General features: G+C 37.7%; 1 protein-coding gene across 2 annotated transcripts in view; it reads left to right on the plus strand.

Annotated features, from left to right (window-relative positions):
* The window catches only part of GPR158 (G protein-coupled receptor 158), a 195,308-nt gene that overhangs the window by 100,850 nt on the left and 68,019 nt on the right, over window positions 1-26,439 (plus strand). For both annotated transcript variants that reach the window (XM_027450618.3, XM_027450619.3), the window contains exon 5: window positions 9,068-9,136. In XM_027450618.3, coding sequence (XP_027306419.1) covers window positions 9,068-9,136 — 69 coding nt within the window. The remainder of the gene's footprint in view (window positions 1-9,067; window positions 9,137-26,439) is intronic.

Consider the following 26,439-nt stretch of genomic DNA (forward strand, 5'->3'; position numbering starts at 1 on the left):
AGAGGTAAATTTCAAGTGAAATGGCAGTTCTGAAAATTAGTTCTTCACTTTTTCCACACACCTTCTTCACTGAAAAAGATAAAAATGTGTTTGTACTTGGAAAAAGTTATATAGGATGAGAGGAGAGGAAAAAGGTTCAATGGGCTCTAGAAAAAAAGTGGATAGAAATCAAAGCAAAAATACATTTATGAATGAAAAACAAACAAACAAACAAAAACAATATGCTGGGAAGGTGGTTTTTAGTAAGAAAATTAACTGGCAATAAACCATTTCAACCAGTTCCACTTCAGATCAAATATTTTGAGCTTGACAAAATCTCCTCTCACTTCAGTCATTTGGCAGAAGTAAAGAAACACCAATAGCAGGAAACAAGAATTTGAACAAGAAGGGCTTTGAAAAGAGTAGGAGAGCAATTCAGAATCATGATCCAAAAGCTTCTCATCACATCTACTGTGTCCTCACATGTACATTATCTATAGTTCAGCTATGGGACCTGCCAGACGTGCAACATAAGGGACATGTGAGAGTATTCCTCCTGGAAGCACCAAAGAGTAACCACACTGCTGACACACATACCTTTAGCTAAGGTTTTTGTTTCACTTGTTCTGAGGTAGTTTTGCTTAGTGATTTATCTAGTCTCTTCAAATGCATCAGCTTAGCATAACAGAGCAAACCTCTGTCTGTTCTCTGTTTCCTAGCTTCTGGGCCATTCTGCCATGCATCAATACGTGCTTGCCAGCAGCTGTATGTTGAGTGGTAGGTACCCTTTACAGTTTAAGAAGTATGAGTATGTTGTATGCAAAGTTGAGACCAAAGAGGAAATCTGTCCTTCACTTTTTTTTTTTTTTTTTTTTCTAATGATTTTCTTTAGGCCTTGTTTATCTGGAAGGCAAGATCGCATCCTGGTGGTAAGCCACCTTTGCCAAAGGAAATTTTCTTTTAATCACAGCCCCACTCAGTCATTTGTTATATTATAAAAATGGCAGAACTATTTAATAAAAGAGAAAAAAAAATCTAATTATGCCAAGTCATCCCCTTACTATGTTTCCATGGTACCATGCTACATATAATCCACTGTGATATGTGGCCACGGAGAAATCTGCAGGCTTCCTGGACTGACACCAGAAATCTACAGTTTTGTTAATTCATTAATATAGAGTGTACCAGATCCAGAATTACTTCAATTTTATTTTGGCTTTTAATTGTTTTTCATTTTTCTCCTTTCTGAAAATACTTTGACACTCATATCACTGACTTTGTGTGAAAATATTCAGAAATTCAATGCTAATTAAGGCTGCTGTATTTCCTGGATTGCTTAGGACCACAGAGAATTGTAATGCAGCATCTTCTGTGCTTGTTTATACATCATTTTAGCTTTTGGTTTTGTTATACTTGATGCAACTTGGATGGCTACACTTTTTTTTTTTTTTTAATTGCCCTTGTGCAGATAATTGTCAAGCATTTATTTATGACCCCCTACCAGTACTGAAAAGGCATGTAGGACTTGAGTTTCCTAATGTGATTTGCTACAGAAATTGTGTTACTTCCGGAGACTTGAGGATAGAAAATTATTATTTATCTCAAAGACTATTGATGTGGTCAACATAGAATGGATGGACCAAAGAGCAAGCAAATCCAAAAGCATTTTTTTCAGCTCTGGTCAAGAAAATGTGCTCTATTAAGGCATATTGGTAAGGGGGAAACAAAAAGGAAGACTGGGGATACCTGGCCTGTGCTACCTGGGAGCTCCCCACCTTCTCATTAGTTTCACAATCTGCTGTAAAGCTCTAAGTTAACAGCGGGACTTCCACTAGCATGTACGGAACTGATGAAGAGTTCTTAACCTAGAGGAAGTCTCGGGAGCAAACCAAAAAGTGCAGTAACACCGAAATACCACTTTTGAAGTGTTGTGACATGAATGTGATCTGGCTTTATGTGCTGTTCTCTAATGATATGTGAGTTACACTATGTGCTTGCTCCTCAGCTTTTGTGGTCGCTTCAGTTTTCCCCCAGAAGCTGCCCTCTTCTTCTGGTCAGTTTCTTTATGAATTAGATGAAGATAATACTTAGAATAGAGAACGAAACACTGTTTTTATTGCTTCAAACACATGCAGTTCCAGCTCCTTCAGATCCAAAACTGGAAGCAGTAATTGGATAGAAAAACTGGCTGAAACCCAGTCTTGGAATGAGATTGGTGAGGAAGGTTGATGCATCGCCTTGATACCATTATCTTAACAAAGGCATCTGTTCATATGGTTTATCTCTAAGTCTTTATTTTATTCTGATCTTTTCATTAATCAAATGTCCCAAGAAGCAGTCTGGCTGAAAAACAGCAGGAAGTTGAAGAGGACTATGAGCCAATGCTGAGCTCTCACCACAATTAAGGAAAACCATATACTGGACAACAGAGGCATACCCAGTAAGCGAAGGAAGGCTGTTATGCCTCTTTGTTCAGTGGTAGTGGGGCTTCTCTTGGGATACTGAGTCCAGTTTTGTGCTCTGTGGTTCAAGAAATGTGGGGAAACTGGAGAGAGCCCAGAGGATGACAGTAGTCATCCTGTGAGTGCTAGAGCATATAACCTACTGGAAAAGCCTGTGGAAGCTAAGCTTGAATAGGATGGCAAAGAGGATGCTAAGGAGCAATCTAGTAGCAGCCTACTTGAAGGGTGTTTATAAAGACAAATCCAAACTCTCCTTAGTAGTGTCAAGAGATGTAACAAGGGACAACAATCACAAATTATGGCTTGGGAACTTGAGGCTGAGCATTAGGAAAAACTTTCTCACTAGGAAAAAAGTGCCAGACCACGGTCAGCTACTCATCAGTTACCTAGCTCCATTCTTGGAGGTTTTGAAGGCTTTGAAAGACAAAGCTATGGCTGACCCAATTGCTGTTGGCAGTAGTCCTGCCTGAACCAGGAGATGGGACTGGATAACCTGTAGAAGGTCCTTCCAACAAACTTTTATATGAGTCATTAATTCTTTGAGACTAGTTAGGTTTCATTATGCTCATTATGGATTATTCTAATGTTTATTGATTAGATGCAAAGCATCTAATTGGATTAGTTCTGTGAGTTACTCTGTATTAAAGATAGCTGTTGGGATGCTTCTGTCTCAGCTGGACTGCAGTCCTCATTGCTTCACAGAACAACAAAAAACTATGATAAATGTTTGCTTTCTGTAATAGCATTTTTGTTTGTTTCTATTAACGAGAAAAGATATATGAGAAAGTTAAAAAATAGCTATATTTCTCTAATAAACAGTGAGTGAGGCTTTCTATAAAAGAATTGCTCCAGAGAGACAGCAATGTTTGCTTCACAGCAGAAGTAATGAGCCAGACTTTACTTCCATGCCTTCCTAATTTATAATATTTGTATGTGCTGCACTGAGATTTCAGTACTGAAACCAGAGTTTTAGTAAGGATGTCTCTGACTGTCTCTGTGTTTGGACCACCCCCACACCCAGGGGCAAGGTCTCCTTTCTCAGCAGGCTGCCTTTGCCCCAGCATCCTGACTTTGCTTTCCTCATCCGTGCCCCGAGGCTCTGTCTCCTCTCCATCACTGCATCTTGCTAAAGTAACCGAAATAATCTGCTATGGGGTGACCTTGACCCACTATTATGTCTTGGCTTCCAAGGGGAAGCCTGCAAAGGCAATTTCACTGTAGCTGCTACTGGCTACGTGTTTATAGAATAAACATGCTACATCAGATGTTGTGACATCCATCATGTGGCATGACCGTAGCCCCTATATCTGGGTTGTAGATCTGCAGTCAAATCCTGAGTCTCACATGGAGGTGATAACTAACCTCTGAGCTGTTAATGACCTGGAGTATATCTGGACTTTGTGAATATTTTTATTTCTTACTTGAAATCACCAACAGCCATGTGACTTTGAGCAGTCACTGGAGTGCAAATGGCCAGTGGCATCTCACAACTGCTAGTAGCTGCATCCCAGCTGAGAGGAGAAACTGTGAACATTTCGAGTTTTATCCTCTTTGAGTTGGAGTGCTGGTCTGTTTTCTGCAGCAGTTGTATAACACAAGGGTATGTCCTCAGCTGTGAGTCCTGTTCCACTGCCTAAGTCACCCATGAACTCAGTTTTTCCATAAATGCCTCTTGAAGTATTTAACATGCAGACGCAAAATGTTTTACCATCCTATTACGGTGTTTTTTCTGTGTAGATTTAACATGACATGCTCAGTGATTCAGAAGTTTTCAAGCCCACCCACCGACTGGGGGCCTTTATGTCCTATGTCCTCGCACTATTTTGTTGTTTGCTATCATCTACCTAAAGCTATCTTGCATTTTTCTAGCTGGTCCTTTTGATAGCTTCCTCTGAAACACCTGATTGCAATTCTCCTGAATGTCTCTTACGGCTGACAACTCGCACTGGATTTGCTGGAATTGTCTTAGTGGGCGTTTTGTTCATTGCAGAATTTAAGGATTGTAACTTCTTCCAGAGAAGCTCAAGACGAATAAGATGGTAGAGACCAGTACATAACCTGGTCTCCATCTTTAGTGTAATACATGCCATAATATTTCAGTTGCTTCCTTCTGGTTTGATTCCAGAATTTCCGGATGGAGGCTGGATTTAAGCCAATTTCTAGTTCAAGCATTATTTTTCCTCCTTCAGCTTAAAGCAATAATTACTTTTAATGAAGATTTCAAAACAACAACAACAACAAAAGAACAAAACAAACAAACAAACAAAACCACAAAACTAAACAATGTGGAAAAAGTATGAAAGAGGTAAGGTAAGTATAAAAGTTAGTACGAAGCTAGAAGCAAAATAAATTGCATTGTCACTTAGGTGCCTGCAATGTGTAACCATTAAGTGAGACAGGGAAAACCAGAAAGGACAGATCTACTGACACAAATAACTAAACACAGAAATGAAACCATTGAAGGGGAAGTGAGCAAACAGACAAAACAGCAAATAAACAGACCTTACACAAGCTGAACAGCCAGAGAAATAAATAATCAACAAACAAAAACCCAAATAAATGCCCAGGCAGCTGATAAGGAAAAGAGAAATAAATTGACATGATGTTACATGCAAATGGAAGAAGATTCCCCTGGGCTTTATCCTAAAATGCCCTGATTTCTGTGAAGGAGGATTTTAATTGTACAGACAGCATTGGTGGAGAGCAAAAGGCAGAGGCTGTATATTGCCATTTGCTTCCATTCTTTCATTTACTTTCTTAAAAGAGTAAAGATTTTTGTCCTGACATATGTGGACACATTCACTGCTTTGTGCATTTGAGAGTCCTAAGGAATCAAATATTTGTGGTGCTGCCTACAGGTACACATACTGCCTTAGGTGCTTGTATTTGTGAAGTCTGCGTAGTGGCAAATTCAACTCTTGGTGGAAAAATGGTGCTCCAAGGCTGATAGAAATGCTATCTATCTAACATAAGATACCTTCTATCTCATGTATTAAGTAAAAAACCTTTTATTTTGGTTTTCACTCTTTTAGCTATTCCCTATTGTTAAAGCTTTGGTACTGGCTGAAGGCTTCTTGCACCTTATTGGGCTGTAGTAGTGTCACTGGAGGAAAAAATGAGTCAAATTAAATATAAATATTTCAAATAAATATACTTGTCTTTTATAAACCGAAAGCTTCCATGTTACCTTTTTCTTGTTAAAATATACACTTTTCTTTACAATAAAGAAAATTTAAAAAATGGAATTTCAAACTTGTTGTTTGGGAGAGTTCTCATGCTTCCATTTCCTTCCCAATTTTTTATTTTCTCTACACTGCAAAAACAGAATTTTGCTGGTGCTGTTTCTTATTTGAACATTTATGTTTTTCATCATCAATAGGGATTACATTCATCTCTGTCAGAATATCTACTCCAATTTCTGAAGAATCTTCTTACAAGAAGCTGTGAATGTAGGGTTAAAACCTCTATTTTCTAAGTCTCAAAGACTGAGATAAAGGCACAGTCATGACCTGGATTCAAGTTCATTTTGAATTTCAGTGTTGTTGTGGAATTCATATTTCTTTTAGGGCAGAGAAGTACATGGTCAGAACTCATAGATAATGGTTGCTACAGGAACACAGGTGAGAAGGAAATTATATAGGAGTTTATTGTTTTGGGAGAAGTGCTGTAAATGTGGCAGTTCTGTGCCCCCGCAGGTTACCTTATCATCTTGCCATCCAGAAGAAAGCTTGATAAGAAAAGGCTGATCAGGGTGCAAAAGACTTATTTATAAAAGGATGTTCATACAGAAGCTGTTTGAAGAACAATTTTTAAAGAACGTTTTCATCTTTTCTATATGATACCCATTTCACCTACTTTCGTGGTCATTCTGCCATATAGAGATGCATAGTATAAAATGAAAAAAAAGCTTCTTCAGGGTTTGAGGGTTGACTGATAGTGGGAAACAAGAGTTCAATGGTTGTGGTCAAGTCCCCTCTGCATTAATTCCCAGTGAGTAAAGTGGTGTTGTCTTAGAAAGATGTTGTGAAGAAAAACTTTATCAAAATGTGCAGAGTCAGGACTACATAAGGAATCTTCTGGTCCTAGATACTACTTGTTTTTACTTATGATGTAATGATTGGAACTTTACATCACAAAGTGGGAAATGGTATTGGAGGCAGATTTTAACCTTTTCTAATCTTTCTAATCTTTTCTTCCTTGTGTACTTCACAAAAGTTTTACGCCTTGCTCAGGCTAAAGTTATGTGTTCATTAGAAATGTGAACTAAGTCGTACTGTCATTTATAGTTTGTAAAATATATGCAGTTTCTGTTCTACATGTCAAAGCAGTGTGCACAACCCATTAACTTCAAACATGAAAGCTATGAAAAAATTGAGAGTTTAGTCACTTCTTAATTAAAATAACGTGAAAGTATTCTATTTAATGGCTTCATAACTGGCACCTAAACATTTACTTCTAACTTTTTGGTGTCATATTGGATCAGAACAAAAGTGTCTGCAGAAAGCAGTCTTGAAATGTTGTCTAGAGGTATTGATTTTTATAGTGCCATTTGAATAAGTTGAATGTATATCTGAATACATAAATAAGAATACATAAGCAATTTTAATACAGCAACCATAAAAGATAATATCATCCATTTGTTTTTTGTTTATAGTTTTGGGACACTCATAAAAAAATAAACGTATTGCGAATACAGAATCAATGCGTTTTGTTTTGGACATTTTTTGTCTGTTGATATATATGCTTTGTCTCTTTGTCTCTGGAGCATCATTGCAGATGAAATGAGGCAGGGCTGTTTTGTGAAGAAATGCAGTGTGGTCGTGTGGGACCATCTTTACCTTGGTAGACTAGTGGGTGAGCTTCCCCCTCTATCCAAATGACAGAAATAAATTACATAAAGTGCTAACTCAATTGAATTTGGTATGTCACTGATAGATTGGATTGCGTGAGCCTAAAGAACCTTACAGTGACATTTCAGTTACCCGTTTTCTAGCTCTTTGTATTTGGGATTAAGCTTACACTTTACCCAACATCAAAATGTATTAACTGAGAGAGAGAAAGAAAACACACTTTAATTTGGGTTTTTGAAACAAATATCTTGCATTGCAGGAGACCAGTGATGAAAATGTAAATATGAGCTCTGCTTGTGGGTCAATTTTCAAGTTTCTGCAATTGCTTTGACAGGCATTGCATTCTATTTGGAAATAGAGTTATGGTAGTTTAGCTGTTGGTGGAGCTCTGTTTTGTTTTGCTTTGCTTTTTAGGAAACTTTTTGTGGAAGCATGTACGTTATAGGAAAATTTTGCTAGAAATATGTGTGTTTCAACTTCGGGGTGTAATTTTAGAGTGAGTTAGCAGAATAGTTTTGTGATCCTTAATATGTAACTCTTACTAAGAAAGTCTACGTTTCAGAACTAAAGCTGCACTACAGAAAGCTTAAGAGACATTAGGAAGAACTTTCTAAAAGTGGAGATTAGGAATAGGAAAGCACACATGCACTTTTCTTTCTGGCAAAAAAAAAAGATTATCTACAAAAATCCACCAGTTTTTGCAAGTTGAAACTGGACTCCTGGGCAAAAATTTGTCTGTAAATCTACTCACATAGGGCTCTTTTTTTAATGATTGGTTTACTAATGAAAGATAAACTTCTCCCATCTAAACCCATTAGAGATAGTACCACAGACCATTGATTCCAGTCCATGAGAGGATGTTATGATGGGAAATGGTTGAAATTGCATGAAATGCATGATTTTTCAAAAGATTTTTGGCAAAGCCTCTTTTGCTGTCTTATCTGACCGCATTGCTTGCCGTCAGGATGGCGCTGCCTACATCCAGAATAGTGAATGAAGACCCTCTCAGAGGAAGGAGGTAGCTAAAGAAATGGAAAGCAGTGTTGATCTTTTGTCTTTAAGATAAGGTGCAGATGCACTATACATAAATCATCAAACTTACTGGAATAATCTTTATATTAAGAAAAAGAATTGATTTTTTTACTTTAAAATGGAAGCAAACTATGATGGAGGCTGCATTAGAATTGGTAAGGAAATGGCACAATATTTTACAATCTTGACAAGTTAATGTCTAAATCAACGTCTTTGTACAAAATTTCAAGGAAAATAAAGGTGCTTTCAATCTAAGAGTACATTCTGTATTCAGTAAAATTGTAGATTATTTATACATACAGTGGAAGCCAAGTCATCAATATTAAATAGGCAGGTCAAAATGTTCAAAGGGCTTCTTGAAATTTAAATAGTACAGAACAAATTCTGCAGTTAAATTCATATCTGTAATTTCCATGATCTGTAATTCCTCACAATTGAGAGCCATTTTAGCAGTTTGAAAATGTATCCAGGTAATGTGTTGAATAATATTTAACATAGGAATGAGTGATTTTTGAAATTGGATTTTGTAAAACACTGCTATTGTAATGGGCTGGTGAATTAAAGAATGTGGAGCGTGACAACATGATAGACAGCTTAATACTGTGCTAATAAGCATTACTGTGGAAGCATTATACTGGTGGAAGTGAAGGTGCCTTTTGCAAAGAACTCAGAATCTAAACTGCACACAGAGAATTTTCTAATATTTTGCATTGTCTTTTTTTCTTCTGTTTGTTTGTTTCCTAGAGTATCAGGGCTTCAGGGCTGGTGCTGTTGGAAACCATTCTTTTTGGATCACTTCTTCTGTACTTTCCAGTAAGTCAAAATGATTTTTTTTTTTTGGAAGATTATATCGTTGCCAACATTTAAAAACATTGCATGAGTCACATTGGTAACAAATGTGGTTATCAAAAGTAGTTATGTAATGATTGTCTAATGTGTTTAATAAAATGTGCTATGTTCTGTAAATATTCTTAAGAACACTTGGATGTTTTACTGTATTTGAAGAAATTCTCCATCTTCGGTTAAAGAACATTTATTTATTTATTGGTGTTCTGCGCTAAACTGAGTTTTAGCCTTGAAAGAAGATACCTCTCTGCCAGGAGAAAAATGTACAGAGTATGTAAAAGGAAGACACTGATTATACCGTATATTTCTTGGGAATGCAGTACAAGGGAAGGTGATTATTTTAGTGTATTATTGCTGGTATATATTTCAGTAAGTGTTTCTGAGGCCTCATGACATCTGCAATACCAGGTATTTGGGAAAATGCGATGTTATTATCCATTTAAATGGGAAAAAAGGTGATTTCACATTCACATGAGGAATGTATCACAAAACTCCATGAAACATATATACTTTATTTTTTCAAAAATCCCCCACTGAACTCATAAACCCAAGATAAAGCCTAGATAAACCAAGGCATCAAAGAGTAAATCAAGTGAAGTGAGTAGAAAGTGTGCAAATCGGGAGACAGAAGCAAAGATGTAGTTGTGGATTGATTTAAAATATGTTTATGTTCTCTTTTCCTCAGTAGTAAGAATCTTCTGTGCTTTTGCAGACAGTTACCGAGTGACTACTGGAAAACAAAACTCCTTAGTGGTTGTGGAACGGATAGCGAACAAACTGTAGCAGAATGAAGTGTGAAGAATGCTATAATAAACACAAATCCTGGTGGAATTTTTATGCATTATTTTGTGAATTGTGTTGGCCTTTCAAGTTCTAAAGAAAAGTGTGTGCGTTTCTTGGATGGTTTTATGTGTCTTTTCATCCTTGACTTTGCAGATGTCAGGAAGAAAGAAGTTTTGTTTTTTCCATATTGTACAAAATGCTTTTTACTACTTGCATTGCCTCTCCCCTGGGTTTCCAGAGCTCCCTTCATGTTCTTTTCCAGTGAGAAGAACAGGAAGGCCATGCACTGCTCCATCAACTGGTATAGATATGGTGTAAATCGTGTAAGGAAATTCATACCATAAAGCATAATATAGGGGATTTGCTTTCCATGGCTGTCCCCTCTTGCTTTCCCAGAGAGCCATGGAGCCACGTCTTTCCAAGGCAGAGGCTCTGTCAGAACCAGTTGGTGTTTGTACCACACTGGCTCCAAGTTTTGCTCACCTGACTGGTTCTTCAGCATCTATCCCAGTTCTTGTCTTGATCCTCTAATTATTGTCTTCCAGAAAGGATAAATGCCATACATAGAATCACAGAATATCCTGAGTTGGAAGGGACCCTTAAGGATCATCAAGTCCAACTCTTGACACCGCACAGGTCTACCCAAAAGTTCAGACCACGTGCCTAAGTGCACAGTCCAATCTCTCCTTAAATTCAGACAGGCTCGGTGCAGTGACCACTTCCCTGGGGAGCCTGTTCCAGTGTGCAACCACCCTCTCTGTGAAGAACCCCCTCCTGATGTCAAGCCTAAACTTCCCCTGCCTCAGCTTAACCCCGTTCCCGCAGGTCCTGTCACTGGTGTTAATGGAGAAAAGGTCTCCTGCCTCTCGACACCCCCTTACGAGGAAGTTGTAGACTGCGATGAGGTCTCCCCTCAGCCTCCTCTTCTCCAGGCTGAACAGGCCCAGTGCCCTCAGCCGTTCCTCGTACGTCTTCCCCTCCAGGCCTTTCACCATCTTCGTCGCCCTCCTCTGGACACTCTCCAACAGTTTCATGTCCTTTTTATACTGTGGTGCCCAGAACTGCACACAGTACTCAAGGTGAGGCCGCACCAGCACAGAGTAGAGCGTCTCTGGTGTCATGTCCTCTGGTGGCTGGCTGTCCTCAGGCTTTAGGAGCTCAGTATCAGAGAAGCTTAGATAATAGCAATGGAGTTTACTGGCACCAGCTGACTTGAAGAAGAAGGAACCTGTTAGATGCAAGAGATGGTCATCCATAACCTTTAAATGCAGAGGGAAAAGAAAGGCAGTGGAGCTCGGAGGGGGCATTAGAAGACCAAAGCTTCTCCACTGTTTTTCACTGATGTTTAAATGTTTCCTCCCTTTTTTTTTTTTTTTTTTTCATTGACATTAACAATGTTAAATGTATGACAAGTGACAAATGACAAATTGACATTGTCTGAGCAAAAATGTTCTGCTGAAAAGTCTTGATGAGCCTGTATCCCAGGTGGGAGATAAATACTTGTCTGGACCTCGTCCATCTCTGCGCATCTCATATGATATTAAACTGCCCACTGAGAACACGCTCTGTTAGAAACTAAAATGCAAAGGGTACAACTTGACTTCTCTGTTAGAGCAGGTTTATGCTCCCACACTCTTTGTTAGGGCTCTCTTTTTTTCATACATAGGTAATTACTCATCGGGTTATTACTCCCACAGGCTGAAAGAAAAGGGAAAGTAATTTTATCATTTCTATTTTAAAGGTCTAAGGAGAGGGACTTAGTGTGGTAATGGAGGTCATATTAATGTTCAGACAGAGAAATTAACCAATTCCACCAGCTGCAAGAATATGGTTTTGTAAAAAAGAAAACTGAGGCTAATGAAGAAATACCAGGATTGCAATATCCCTGTCCCTCTATTCCAAGGAAGATTTGATCACTTTCTGATCCATGGCAAGAAAATTGAACAATAAATGTGTGAAGTGTGAGAGCACACATAAAACATAGCCAGAGAGGTCCATTATATCATCTTTAAGAAATAAAAGACTGCATTTCTGCAAGGTATGAATTATGGGGTGTGGGTCCTTGAAATGGGAACTCTTGACATTTTGCTGTACGTGAATAGCATCTAAACGTGCTCACCTGCATCTTGTTTGGAAAAAGGAGCACAAAGCAGAGCAAAATGGAGTGGGAAAGAAAACCTGAGCTCTGAACTAAGAGTCTTGTTTGCACTAGCTGACATTCACACAAATGTTCATTCAATGAGTGCAGTTTATGGATTATGATATTTGTTATGTCACATACATGCAGTGCAGGTCTTAATTTTTCTGGGTCAAGTGCATTGTTTATTTACCTCTTCTCATTGTTTGGTGTTTTTATCTGTTTCTGAGAATAATTGGGAATATTCTGTTACTCTGTGATGTTAAAAATGTAGTAACATGCACACAGAGGTAGAGTTGATTTACCTATGTGAATTGGTCTTCATTTTATGAGAGGAATACATTAGAGGTTTAGGAGTAATTAATGTAAGACCCAGGCACAGACTGGGCAATGAGTGGCCAGGGAGCAGCTCAGCAGAAGGACCTGTGGATGCTGGCTGGCAGCAGGCTCAGTATAAGCCAACAGCATGCCCTGGCAGTCAGGAGGGCAAACCCCATTTTGGGGTGCAGTATGGCCAGCCTGTCAGAAGTGGTGATTCTCCTACTGTATTTAGTGCTGGTGTGGCCTCACCTTGAATATTGTGTGGAGGAACAGCACAAAACTGTGCCAGTTGAGGGTCAGATCAGATATAAAGTAAAATTCTTTACCATGAGGATGGTCAAACACTGAAAGAGGCTTCCTAGTGAGGTGGTTGGTACCCCAAGCCTAACAGTGTTCAAGAGGCATTTGTATAATGCCCTCATTATCATTCTTCAACTTTTGTTTAGCCATGAAGTGATCAGGCAGTTGGACTTGATCATCTTTGTAGGTTCCTTCCAACTGTTCTGTTCTGTTCTGTTCTATGCTATGCTATGCTAATATAAATCTCTCCTTTTATACATCCTAAATAAGCATGTTCAAATATGTTTTTCACAGCTGACATGAGATGCAAGTTAAAATATGACATGAAGTTCACAGATTTGGGCCAGACACCACTGCAGCATGGTGTTTCTGTTTAACATAATGTTTTTTTTCTTTTTGTTCCATCTCCTCTTCTATTGTGACTTGGAAGGTAAAACTGAAAAGCTCAACTTTCATGCTCAAATAAGTGCAGAATTAAAAAGCTTGTGTTAGTGCGTATACAATGTAAAGAGAAAAAATGACAGTATTTCAATTCTAAATAACTCAAATCTCTGTTTATTTAAGGATTCAATGCAAAATCACATTCTCATTTAAAAATGAAAATTTCCACTTAGATTTTCTCCACACTGCTTAAGTCTTCTGTATCTTTATTCTCCACTTCCCTGTGCTTTCCTAGTTTTGTCTTTTTCTTTATCCATTCACCCAGTCTGTCTTAGATTGCTTTGAGAGTCTTCAGCATACCAATTTTACTGTGTCCAGAAGAGCTTTATTGCATCTCTGCCTTTCCCTACCCTCCAATTAAATGGAAACCAAAACCTGTTTTGTTTTATCGCTTAATTTCGTTCACTAATTGTTACTGTTTACATGTCTACATGCCGTAATCTATTCATAGTATAGAGTCATTAAATGAAAAATAGTATCACCAGCCAGCTGCCTTTGGTGAGAAAAACAGCTGTTATAATGCCCTTAGAACCAAACAGGGAGTGCAAATGATGGTCTCCACCAAAATTTATTATTCAAATTCTGCTATATTGATAACAACACACTGATCTTTCCTGAATTACAAAGAGGCAGAGGAGCTTTGTCTATTACAAATGCATGGTTGCTGGGCAGCTGTCATTTCCGAGGCTCTAATTTCTTACATTTTCTGTAGTTCTCACAATATCATCTCTGACTTTCCTTTAATTAGTCTTTCCAATTATTGATAGACCTCCTCCAAATGAATGCTGTGCTCTCTAGTCGATTTTCATTATATGTCTTTGTTCCTAGATTTTGAAGAGGGGGCCAAAACCTGAATGTCTTTTTCAATAGTCTCTTAACTTCTATACTTGGCATCTGAAGGGAGGTTTCTCATTACTTTTCTTTTTCAGAAATACCATGATGAAGCTTTTAGACCTTTCCTAACTCCAGTCTTGATAATAATTGTAATAGGTTGCATAAATATTGTAAATATTACAATACTTTAATAGACCAGCCTGTTAATTTCATTAGGGATGAGATATCAGCTGATTTTAGATAACTGTAATGGACACAGTTTGGAAAACAGGAGATTCTGGTTAGATACCAGGAAATACTTTTTCACTACGTGAAAGTACTGGAACAGAATGCCCATATTACATGTACTTGTGGAATATCCATCCTTGGAAGAATTAAGATGACTGGACACAGCCCTGAGCAACCTGACCTAATTAGACCTGCTTTGAGCAGTGATTTGGACTAGATGACTTAGAATCATAGAATCATTAAGGTTGGAAGAGACCTCCAAGATCATCTGGACCAACCCTACTACCTACTACCCTACTATCAATATCACCCATTAAAAACCATGTCCCTAAGTACCACGTCCAACCTTTCCTTGGACACCCCCAGGGACAGTGACTCCACCACCTCCTCGGGCAACCCATTCCAATGCCTGACTGCTCTTTCTGAGGAGAAATGTCTCCTAATTTCCAAACTAAACCTCCCCTGGTGCAACTTGAGGCCATTCCCTCTAGTCTTATTACTAGTTATCTGTGAGAAGAGGCCAACCCTCAGCTCCCCACACCTTCCTTTCAGGTAGTTGTAGAGAGCAATGAGGTCTCCCCTGAGCCTTCTCTTCCCCAGACTAAACAACACTCAGCTGCTCCTCACAGGACTTGTGTCCCAGGCCCTTCACCAGCTTCGTAGCCCTTCTGCAGGTTCCTGGCAACCTAAATTATTCTAGTATTCTTTGTTGCTAATGTGTGTATCCACCGCTGATAAAAGTTATCCTGTGCTCACCAAGTAGTTGGTGATGAGAAACTGGGCCTTTTACGTCTCACTTTAGACTTTAGCTTGAGGATTAGGTGAATCATGGTCTTAGCTCCATTGACTATAAAGGAAGCCTAGGGCTGCTCTATTCCAATAGTGTAATGTTTACAATATTTATCAAATGTTTTGAATGGTGAAGAATTCTACCCAGGCAACTGTGGGTTATCTGATAGTGTACTTAAACTGAAACACTAGAATGCATTCCAAAATCCATGCAATATTACGATATCATTCCTACAGCCAGTGATAAAAGTTAGCGGGTATCATGATGAAAAGAGGCAGGGAATATCTTCTCCATGTTCTTGATATAACAGAAGAGAGGCACTGGGTTTAAAATCTAGCAAGTGAAAGTTATGTTAGACGGTGAGGGGGTGACTTTATAATAGTGAGGTCATTAGGCCATAAGATGGATTAGTTGAAGGGGCTGTAGTGCATCTTTTTGAAGACCATTGGATTTTTTCCTTCAGACTTCTCTTCTTTTGGCTCAAAAATCCAAATTCTTTGTCTTTCCTGCTGTCTGTTGTATTTCCAAACCTCTAATTATAGCAAAGCAGCGTTGGTTTCTGTTTAGGGAAACAGATGCTGAGCTACAGTGCACTGACACTCATGAAGCAGGTGAGTAGTGAAGCCTGGAATAGACTCTCTACACTCAGATATCTTGATGCATGTAGTAGGTATTAGGATCTGTTTCGGGGACTGTGTTACTCCCTCTTTCACACTTGAGTTAGACTGACCTACCCTTTAGTGTTATGAGATTGAATAGAAAGTGGGAAGTATTGTAACATTGATGTGGGTGTGGGCTTTTTTCCCCTCAAATCATCTGTATGCACATTAGCACAGGAGAAGTGAGCCATGAATGTTGTGGGGTCTAGTCTGCAGTATTCTGTTAGTCATAGCCCTGAGCAGAGCAACAAGGTCACTGGAGAGCTCAGTTTTTGATATTAATGTATGTGAAAATGGGTTAATGTGTAATGCTTTTATGCATTTGTCCCTCAAGTATGCCTAGAAGTGATCCATTACAAGAGCTCAGTGACTGTTTATTTATTCTTTACATGTTGTTCACTGAGGCCAACTGAAAGATTTTGCCTTTTTCACATTCAGCTCTGCTCATGCTGATGAATTGGGGTGAATCTCAGGCTTTCAGCTCTCTCTCATACCCCAGGTGTTTTAGCTTTTCAGTATATAGCTACCTCTTTACTCATAAAATAGTTTTTAAAGCTCTTACAATCAACATGCATAATTTTCTTTGTTGTTTCACAGTTGCTAAATAATAGTATTTGTGCCACTTAAGTCTAAGGGCACAGCATAGCTCTCTGCTCTGGGATGATCACCACAAATTTTGCTAGTACTCTAGAAAAGGGTCTTCCTGTTTTACTTGGATCACAGTAGGTTAAAAGTCCAGCCAACGTAAAAGGTGGATTTAAAATATCATGTTGTGAGGATTTTATATGTAAATTGTCTTGTTTGGGCAGAGGAGTGAGGGAACCAGGTGGAGGTTTATGCAATAGTTTTTTCCTGTAATTGTCAGACAAACATACTTTTTGGAGTTAACATGTAACCAATAAAGCAACAGCTTTTTTTGAGAGAGACAGCTTGATTTGAATGCAAAAGCCCAAATGGAGCTCATGCAGCTTCCACATTACAAGCTTTTGCTTCAAATTACAGAAGACCCATAGGTGCTAAGAAGAGATGCATTCTTGCCCTGAACCTCACTAAGGCAAATGTTTATGACTCTTTATAACTGGAAGCAGGCACTGAAAAGTTTTTGCATTTTGAATAACTGCTTTTTGAAATAGCACAAAAACAAAATGCAGAAGGAAATAGTTCTTCGTGGTTCTGTTGTCACTAGTCTACATAGATAACCTAAAAAAATGTGGTACTTACTCTCAGGGATATAACTAGAAGCTGTTTAATATATATTTATCCACATCTAGAACTGTGATTAGCCACAGCTATATGTCTCATGATTGGTATCTCCATGTAGATAACAAATGTTTGGTGTATTGGAAATTCAGCTGAGCTATGACATCATGGAAATGGAAATCATAGGAAATACACAGGTGGAACTCAGTGAGGAGTCTGTTCTGTGTGTTTGTGCTTGTCTGTGTGCTGTGTTCATAGGGTACCTTAGGCTGCAAGGGACCTCAGGAGGGCTGTAGTACAATGTACTGCTCAAAGCAGGTCAGCAATAAGGCCAGCTGTTAGACAAGGTTTCTAAGGACTTTATCCAAATAGGTCTTAAAAACATAGATAGAGATCATCCATCCAGGCAGTGTGTAGGCTTATTGAAAAATTATGTGGTTGTAACCTTTGAATTATGGTGTAAAATATGTGACACGGTTGGAACATTGAGTGGGTTTTGTAAATGGCAGGCTGTAGATAGGTCAGTGATGGCAGAGGTAGAAGTGTTGCCATTCTTTCATGCCTTGGATTCCCATGCTCATACTTGTGGCACTGGCTGTGATACCAAGACAAAACCCAGTCTCTTCTTCCTGTGAATCCAAAGGTGCAGTACAGGATTACAAGAGGGCAATGTTATTTTTACAACTCTTGAAAGCTTCTTTGAGAACTGAGTTTGAAGGACACATTTGTCAGAATCTAGTTTCACTGAATAGTCAAGTGTGTCTGCAGAGGCTTGAGAGCCAGAGAGAAAGAGGCAGTAGTTGGTGACCTGAACCAATTGCTGCATTGGATTTTCTTCAGTCTTTTTATTTTAAGTGACTTTCTTGCAGTGCTGGATTCTTGGACTTCAGTGTTTCAGTCTTGTCAGCCCTTCATTCATTGACATCAATGTTGTGGTCAGAGCGGTAAGGCCTTTCCCTTTACTTGTAATGCCACTGTCACTCGCATGAATACAGTGACTTGCATATGTAAGAATTTGTAGGTAAAGACCCAAAGTTAATGTCCACATTACTTGTCACTTGTCTTGTTGCTTCAAATTCGTATAAAAACAGACCACAATTGTGAAAAGCAATGCACAGTATTTCAGCAGGGCTTTTTAACTGGTATTAACTGTATAACCATGTGCACATGTTAAAAATCTGCTGCATTTGAAAAGTAAAAGTTGTGGTGAGCTGATTTATGATCATAGAATGTGTTGATACAGAAATGATCAAAGAGTAAAATGTGGGTAAATTCGTATAGAGGAAAACAATACTGGGAATGTTCATAGTATGTGCCTTACCGTTGCCTAGAACCATGCCATAATAAACCCATTGTCTTTGCTCTGCTCTCCAAAGTGAATCCATTAGAGGCTTGGCTAGTACTTGGGTGGCAGACCACACTGCCATAGGCAAGCCAAAGAAATACCGAAGAATATCTCGTAGATTAAAAAAAAAAAAAAGTATTATTGAAGGATTATGCATATTATTTTATACAACACTTGAACGCTTGTTGAATCTCAGTAGAGTATAGGCTAGAAATGATAGGAACCATTTTTCTCAGGCAAACAGTTTAATGATCACACTGATGACTGGGCAAGTGGCAGGCGAACTGAGTCAGTATGCACAATGTTTATTTAGAAAACGCTTAAATTTTACTGTAGTGATTTAAGCATATGAAAAATCAATACATGAATAAAGGTTCTCATGAATTAATTCGTATATTAGTTCAAAATATAAATGTGACAACATTTACATAAAAGGTGATGAAAAGTAATATACTACATTTTTATTAAACTGCAAAACTAAAGTCAAGAGTTTTTGATATTATAGATATGCCAGGAATGAATTGTGCCAGAAAGGAAAATATTAAAAGCTGTAATCAACATTTGACGTATTCTCAGTAGGACACAGTCTTGATGTCAGTGATTTACCTTCGCTAATTAGTTTAGCACCTGAGAGACCTTGTGTTGGTGGGAGATAAATTTCAGTCATTCTTCTTCACTTCCCCAAGTGTCTTTCAGTGAAAGCCAGGGGCATGTTTGTATTTTTCCACCAAATGTCTTTTCTCATTGTTTATACATGCTTTCATGCCTAAGACCAAAGGAGCGACAGCTGTGGTCAATGAAAGTCCTGTACAAGTCAGCTCTTGTCTGCGTACCTAGTTCAGAGCTGTTGTGATCTGCATTAACAAGAATCTGGAGGAAAATGAAAGCAGAAGCATTTCATGCTTAAGGTAGACTTTGCTTAGATAATCTGATACTACCAAACTGAATCTTACATGAAATTGAGTGCAATTATAAACCTGTGCTGCCAGTGAAAAGCGTGCTGTGATAATCCACCATGCCTTGGAACGTGAGGTTGAGATATAGAAGGTAAGGCACAGATGGGTGTGATATGTACAACTGAGTGCTAAAACACCGTATTTTACCTATCAAGTTCCAGGTTGCTTGACAGAGACCTCTGAGTCAAGACAGAGGAAAAGGGAAAGAATCTCCACCTCAAAGCCTGTTACTGTGCATATTACAGTAGCAGACGTGCATTTTTTCTCACTGGGTTTTTCTCCTCAGTCCCTCTTCTTCAACATGTGAATGTATTATGAACTTCCTAACCATCTACTTTAAGTAATGATTAAAGTGATGATTTCAGGATGATAAATGGTTAATGATTACAAGAGTTGAGAAAGTCAATGCATTACAAAAAAAGAAAGAGAAAAGTTGATGTTTTTAGAAGAAATTCTTAAGAAGGGAGGTTTCATCCATCAATGATGAGACTGCTCTCATTCAAGTCATTCTGCATGCCGTGAATACAGACAATGCAGGTAGTGATATAATGTGTTTTTTTTTTTTTTTTTTTTTAATACCAACTGCTAAACATTGTTAAGCAATTTCCAGTATACAGGCAAAATGATATGATAATTAGTGAAATCTTTACATGGGAAAAATCTTACAGAATTATGATGGTGTTAGTGGAAAGTTTTCATTTCAGCGTAGCACTGTAATTAAACTTCTAAACTCTGGGACAAGAGATCTGTGGGATTTAAATCAGTGCTCCTGAACCACTTATCATCTGATGTAAATAAGAAATTAGCTTTTTAAAAGCTTAAATAACATAAATACTTAAAAAAGCACAGACAAATTTGCAACATAAAATAGAAGGTGTACTATAAAGTGATCCAAACCTATCAGCAAGTACTTGTGTATAAGATATGCTGTATTTCCACTAGCTGTTATGATGTAGCGTAGTCATCTTTGCCAGGGTTAAAAAAAAAAAAAAAGAAAAAAGAAAAAAAAGAAAAAAAAAAGGAGAGTTAGGGTTCAAAAGGTAAAAAGTTCACTGTGTAACTGAATTTGATTTCTGAAAATGACACATTGAATAGAGTAGCCCCTGGGTCTAAAGCTACGCCACACCAAGAAGGGAGAGGTTAGCTTTGTATTCATAGAAATAGCAGTAGTACTGAGGATGGAATAGAAAGTGTTCACAAGAATAAGGTATTTGCAAGAAACAACCTTTTGCTATTTCATGCAACCCTTCTGATTCATTGCGTAGCACTGTATATTAGGACCACATAGAAAAAGCAATAGTATTTTCCACAAAAGTTGTTTTATACAAACTATTTCATTTTGAGATCCTCTGCATCTGTGGGACTAAGCATAGGTCTGCAAATATATGCAAGCTTTGAGGAAGCTGTTACGGAATATCATGTCCTTCACAGCCAATATAGAGCATCCACATAGTGTTCTTTCTTTGAAATCTGAATCTGAAGTAGACTTCTTGTAATGGCATGATACAGTACACTAAGTTTTGCATGTTCTTGAGGAAGAAAAAAAGGAGCAAAGAGAGAAATATGTCAATTCAATCAAAGCTCAATTGGAAATAAATGGGAGGATTTCAAAACCAAAATATTTAAAGCAATTCCAAGAACACAGAAAATAAGAGGATGAAATGAGACCTTCTTTCACCGCTCACAAAATTGCAAGTGGAAGAAAATAACATTTTTACATGGTTCTCTGACAGTGTATCATTTATTGAGTTTATATTAAATTATTTAGATCATCCACAAGTTTCATTATTCTTTGATGTTAATCTTTATATAGGCCAGGGTGCTAAAACTCTTAGCTTTATTGCATATTGTTTGGTAAGCTAAAGCAATGTAATAAAGAGAAGAAGGAAAGGATAATAACGAGAAAACAGAATAGAGAACTTTCAGAGTTAAAACACGATTGAAAGTCTAAAATAGCAACAGGAAAATTCATAAAAAATTGAGTAACTAAATATTATAGAAATGAAAGCAAGATGGAAATGACATCTTGTACCTTGATACAGTGCTGATTTTTCTTTCACTGTCACAATAACATGTTATAGAAGGTATCTGTAAACCTAAATACTGTACATTATGTGTTTGTTCTTTGCTTGTGTAGATACAGTTATTTCTCTCTGCTCCTTGCAAGCTTTCTTCTCCTTTCCTGAACCACCACTTACATAATTGTAAAAGATATTTTTTTATATAATTTCTTTGTGCTTCCACTGTATTGACATGTGGTTTCTCATCTCATATTTAAATTATGAGCTCCTTGGTCCAGGGTTGTTTGACTTAGCTGTGCTTTGCAAAGCAGGGTCCTGATCAATGAATAAGAATCACATGACAAATGGCTGTTACTAATAATAACAATGAAAGTGTTTAAAAATATTTTATTAAAGGTGTGAGGAAGGACATGTTTGATGGTAAATTTCTTATCCTCCTAAAGGTCTGGTAATATGCAATTATTTTTATATCGCTAGAGAAGTTAGGTATACTTTTGGAAAGGTCTGAGAATATTTGTTTTAGGTTTGGGAAGATTAAACCATAAAAATACTAACAAAAAATGTCAGATTCCAGTCCCACAAGGACTATATTTCAGGTGTACTCTACTAAGTTCTGTCTAGTTCATCATGAGAAGTTAGGTGGTGAAGAAAGCAGAGAGGAATGCTGGAGTAAGAAGGAAATCCACCACTCACTAGAGAGCCTTAACCTGCAGTTAAACTTAACAGTAAAGCATAAGTCTTGAAGTTAAAGTAATTCCTCAAATGTCTTATCTCCCTTGGTGATAAAGGACTACCAGTTACTTGTCTTTTTTCCTTTTATGTATTGCAGACAGTAGAAAGTCCTTGCTTTGTATGTTCAGTGTGAGATTGGCTTGTGGATAGCCAAAAAGTTAAAAGTATGCCTGTGGAAATGCAAAACATAGCCATAATGTCCATACACATTAATTCTGACCTTTCTGGGTGCATCAGATGGGTGCACATGTGCAGATCCACTGTGAATGCAGCTTGTGCAGGACATACTGAAATCTCTGTGCTTTGTGGTGGAATAAAGTTATGGTAGGAATCTGTCACAAGAAACTGTAGCCTCTGCTACTATGGTAGTAGAAGCGTTTTTGGAGAAAGGGACATCTTCAGTTCTTGGTTTGGCTTTTTTTTTTTTTTTTATGAGAGCATATTTTTACTTCTTTTCCTGGGTGATCAAGACTTCTTTGGCCATTTTCACTGAAAGAAATTAATGCTGTTATCTGTATATTCAGCAGGTACATTTTGTATAGTATATGCTGGTATGCATACAGGCTTCAATGACATTCATGGAAAAGGACGTTTTGTTGTCGTATGCGAGTCCTTTACACTTTTCCTTCAAGTATTGAATCTTGTTCAGAATTTTGATCTTCCTTCCAAATTTGGGATTTTTCTGTAAGAAAATCATTAAAATAACCACTAGTTTTAGATTAGCTTGTAGCTTTGATCTTCAGATCTCTTCATGACTGTTCAAGTGTGCAAGTTGTCAGATTAGTCAGAGTCCAAAATTATTTTATATATTACAGTAGTACATTATTACATCTGCTAATGTTGTTTATTTTGTTAACTAGCCTAATCCTTCTCAAATATAACATGTATTGGGGTACAGATCAAGTATTCTTAATGTTCAGTTCACTATCTCAAACTTCTAATCCGAAATCACCAGCATGCTGAATCATTGAAATGCTGTTTTGAAACTCTTTGGCAGAGTTTCCTGGCCCATGCAGTCAGCTGATCCTTTTTTTCTCTCTTTATTGATGGCATTGCCTTGAAACCTATAAAGAGCTAATCTGCAAAAATCTGTGTGCTGGGTTATTTAGTTAGCTATTTATATCCATATTTATTAAACTTGTATCTACTTTCCAAGCCTCGAGGCATATTTACATCTTTGAAATCATAATCCAAATAAGTTACTGCCATTGTAGCAGGCAATCTATATTCAAGTACCATTGTAGCAGGCACTCTATATTCAAGTAATCACCAGTCATTGCTACAAAAAGAGAAGGCAAAATGCTGCCATAACAAGTTTTTTTAAACCCTAAGTGTATCAACCATTAATTCAACATTTGCACTGTTATGCACATATGCTCCATTTTATGAAGGCCCAGGGATTTTGGAAGATAGCTGAATCAGAAAGTACCATAAATGCCTACAGTATAAATCTTAAATTAGTAGATTTAGTAACATATATTCATTTGCTTATTATGTTGGTAACATAAAGGTATCTGCCAATTTCAGATGTCACCAAGAATATTAAAAAAGTCTAAATTAGATTTTTAGCTGTTCTTTTTGTGACTTTTCTGGAACCAAAAGACACGGAACACTACTAGGTTTACAGGCAAAGAGACCTGATCTGTTTTGACCCCAACCCTGATCTGACTTTCTGTTATTGCTGTTGATTGTAGAAATAGCACAAAAATAACGAGCTCTTCTTTTCTTGGGCATGATACCTTCTCTGTTTAGGGTAAGCGCCATCAATATATACTGCATTTGGAAAAGATACCTCCAGTATACTAGGCTTTCCTCAAGTGTCTAGTAATGCTGCTAACCTGATAATGTCAAAAGCTTTTTCATATCAAATAATGTTATCATTTCTGTTTTGACTCTCCAGTGTATATAGCAGACATCAGAGGTGATCAAGAACTTGTAGACTTGAAATTAATTTCATAGGAGGCAACTAATCAGATTTTTATACCATAATTAGAATATATTATTGTTTACATTATGACAAAACCCCTGACACTGTTCAGATGAAACAAACAAGCAAATTGATGGAGGATGAATTATTGAGAAGACAGTAAATTTGGGAAAAGTCATTCTGTGTTATTTTCAACAGATGAAAAGAAAAGAAATGTGGAACCTTGAGCTAAATTCAAGTAAGGTTTAGTTTTAACTGATTGAGAAGTAGGTTAGAAAACAGGAGAAAAGAAAGTTGTAACTGGTCTGTGTAAGTCTGAGACCATGACACACTTTCTTGAGATTTTGTGGCCACCTAAGCAAATTCAAATAACTGTTTTTTGTTTGTTTGTTTGTGTATTTGTTTGTTTGTTTCCTCCATGCATGTCTTTCCTATAGTAGATTAAATACTGTACTGTAACACAGGGCAGTCTGCTAAGTTCATTTCCTTAGACAGTCTGAAGTAATTCATTTTTCTCAGACATGTCACAAACAATCCTGTCAAATTTTGCCTGAATGAGTTTATTTTAAATCATAAATAGTTGTGATATATATAGTGAGTGTTCAAGAACCTTGAAGAAAAGGGAGGTCATGGCCTTCTGAGTACTGTCAGCACCTCCTGTAAATGCAGATCTGTAGATGTCTGTTCTGGCCAGTCTGAGGTATAGGGTATTATATTACATAAGTGGGTATTTTATCTCCTTTCTGGCTATCTTTCTAACTATCTATTTTACCAGCCTGGCTCGTGTTTAATGCTAGTGCTAGTGCTAGTGCTAATGCTAATACTAATACTAATGCTAATACTAATACTAATACTAATACTAATACTAATACTAATAAAAATGCAAAGGACTGCCTAGCAACAAAACGCAGCAGAATATGTCTGTCATGGTAGAGGGAGGACCTTTTCTTTGATAAATTGTTGGACTGTTTGGAGGACTCCCCCTGTGCTCAGAAAGGAGTGAAACATTTGAAGAAATTCTCTTTCTGCTGTTTTATGTTAATCTGCTAATGAGCACATTTTGTGGACTGTGCAAGTGAGATGTGTCAGGACTGCAAATAAGAGCTGGAAGAGTGCTATTTCTCAGCTTTATTGTACAGCCACAACAAAAAGTGAGAACCTGGCAGGTACTGGTTTTAGCTATTTTGTACAGTGTTTCAGAAAGGAGGAGACCAAGAAGGTTGAATGGTTGAGCCGTCTGCATGGACTGCTTTCCTAATACAGCTTCAACTTTTAACAGGGAAAGTCTTTCCAGGACTCAACTTCCGATGACGTTAGGCCTTGCAACTCCAGGTTGCAGCACCTAATTTTTGTGCCTTGAGGTCTGTGGGGCCTGTGTACTCCTGATGGTAAAGAGGTGTGTGCTCAGAGCCAGAGACACAGAAGCCTGCACGCCTGCTTTGGAGCTAGTTAACTCAAGCTGTTGGACACGCTGAAGAAAGATTTGCGGTTTGTGACCTGCCTCTCAGACAAGGCCTAGATTTTGTGAAGATGCCTTCTTTCACAAAGGCATGCAGATCTGAACCCTGTCTTTGGGTGAACCATGCAAACCTTGCCCTTTTTTTGCTAAGTATGGGTGGTAAAATACAACCTATAGTATATCGTTTTTTTTACCTAATATCCCACTTGTCAGTATTTTCATTCTTGATGTGACACTCAAGTTCCCCCCACTGTTTCAGGAGATACCAACGTCTACCATCTTGCCAAAAGTTTTAGCACTAGGGTTTTAAGATGTTCAAGCATGAGAAGCATTTCAGCCTCTTATGCTGCTATTGCTTCTTTTCCACTTCTTCACTAAGCAGTAGAGGGTACAGGTATAAGCACAACATAAATATTAATATTACAGTGTAGTAGGGAAGGTATTTTACCTATTGGCAAGGTTACTTAGATGGAGGAAGGAGAGACCTGGTTTCTAATACCTGCTCCAATGAATGTTTAAGTAATGCCCAAGCATTATTGATCGCCAATGCACAAGAGCAATCACAAAATAAATGAGGAACTGAGTAAAAGTTCAGAACAACTGGTACATAACCCTGGAGTACCAAACAAGAAGAGTTATCACTGGAACAGCATAGCTTGAACGTGGTTATTTTACAAATTGACAGCCTTAACTCTCAAGCACTTTCCTAGATACCTCCTAAATAATGAAAAATGGCTCCTCTGAGTTACTTTGTCTTACCCACAATATATTTATCTACAGTTATTTTACATCTTTGAAATAAAAAGCTATTTTAATCAAAAAACCCTAAACCCTATGCAAAGAGAAAGCACATTTTAGGAAAATCTTCAGGTGCTAGTACTGCTCTGGGTTTTTCAGTTCAAATCTGTAGGGCCTGAAAAGGCTTTATATCATATGAGAGAGAGGATTTAAGTTTTTAATGACAACTGAAAAAGACATTAAAGATCAAAGATAGGCCCATGAAATGCAACCTTACATCTCAAACATTTTTGTGGTTTATCTGTTTCTGAAAAAAGAAATTGCCTATGTCAGAGAATAAAGAATTCATCAATATGTTTACTTGTACATTTGCCAATACAGTTTTATGGAAAACCAGAA

The sequence above is a fragment of the Anas platyrhynchos genome, chromosome 2 (genome assembly GCF_047663525.1).
Source record: "Anas platyrhynchos isolate ZD024472 breed Pekin duck chromosome 2, IASCAAS_PekinDuck_T2T, whole genome shotgun sequence".
NCBI lineage: Eukaryota > Metazoa > Chordata > Aves > Anseriformes > Anatidae > Anas > Anas platyrhynchos.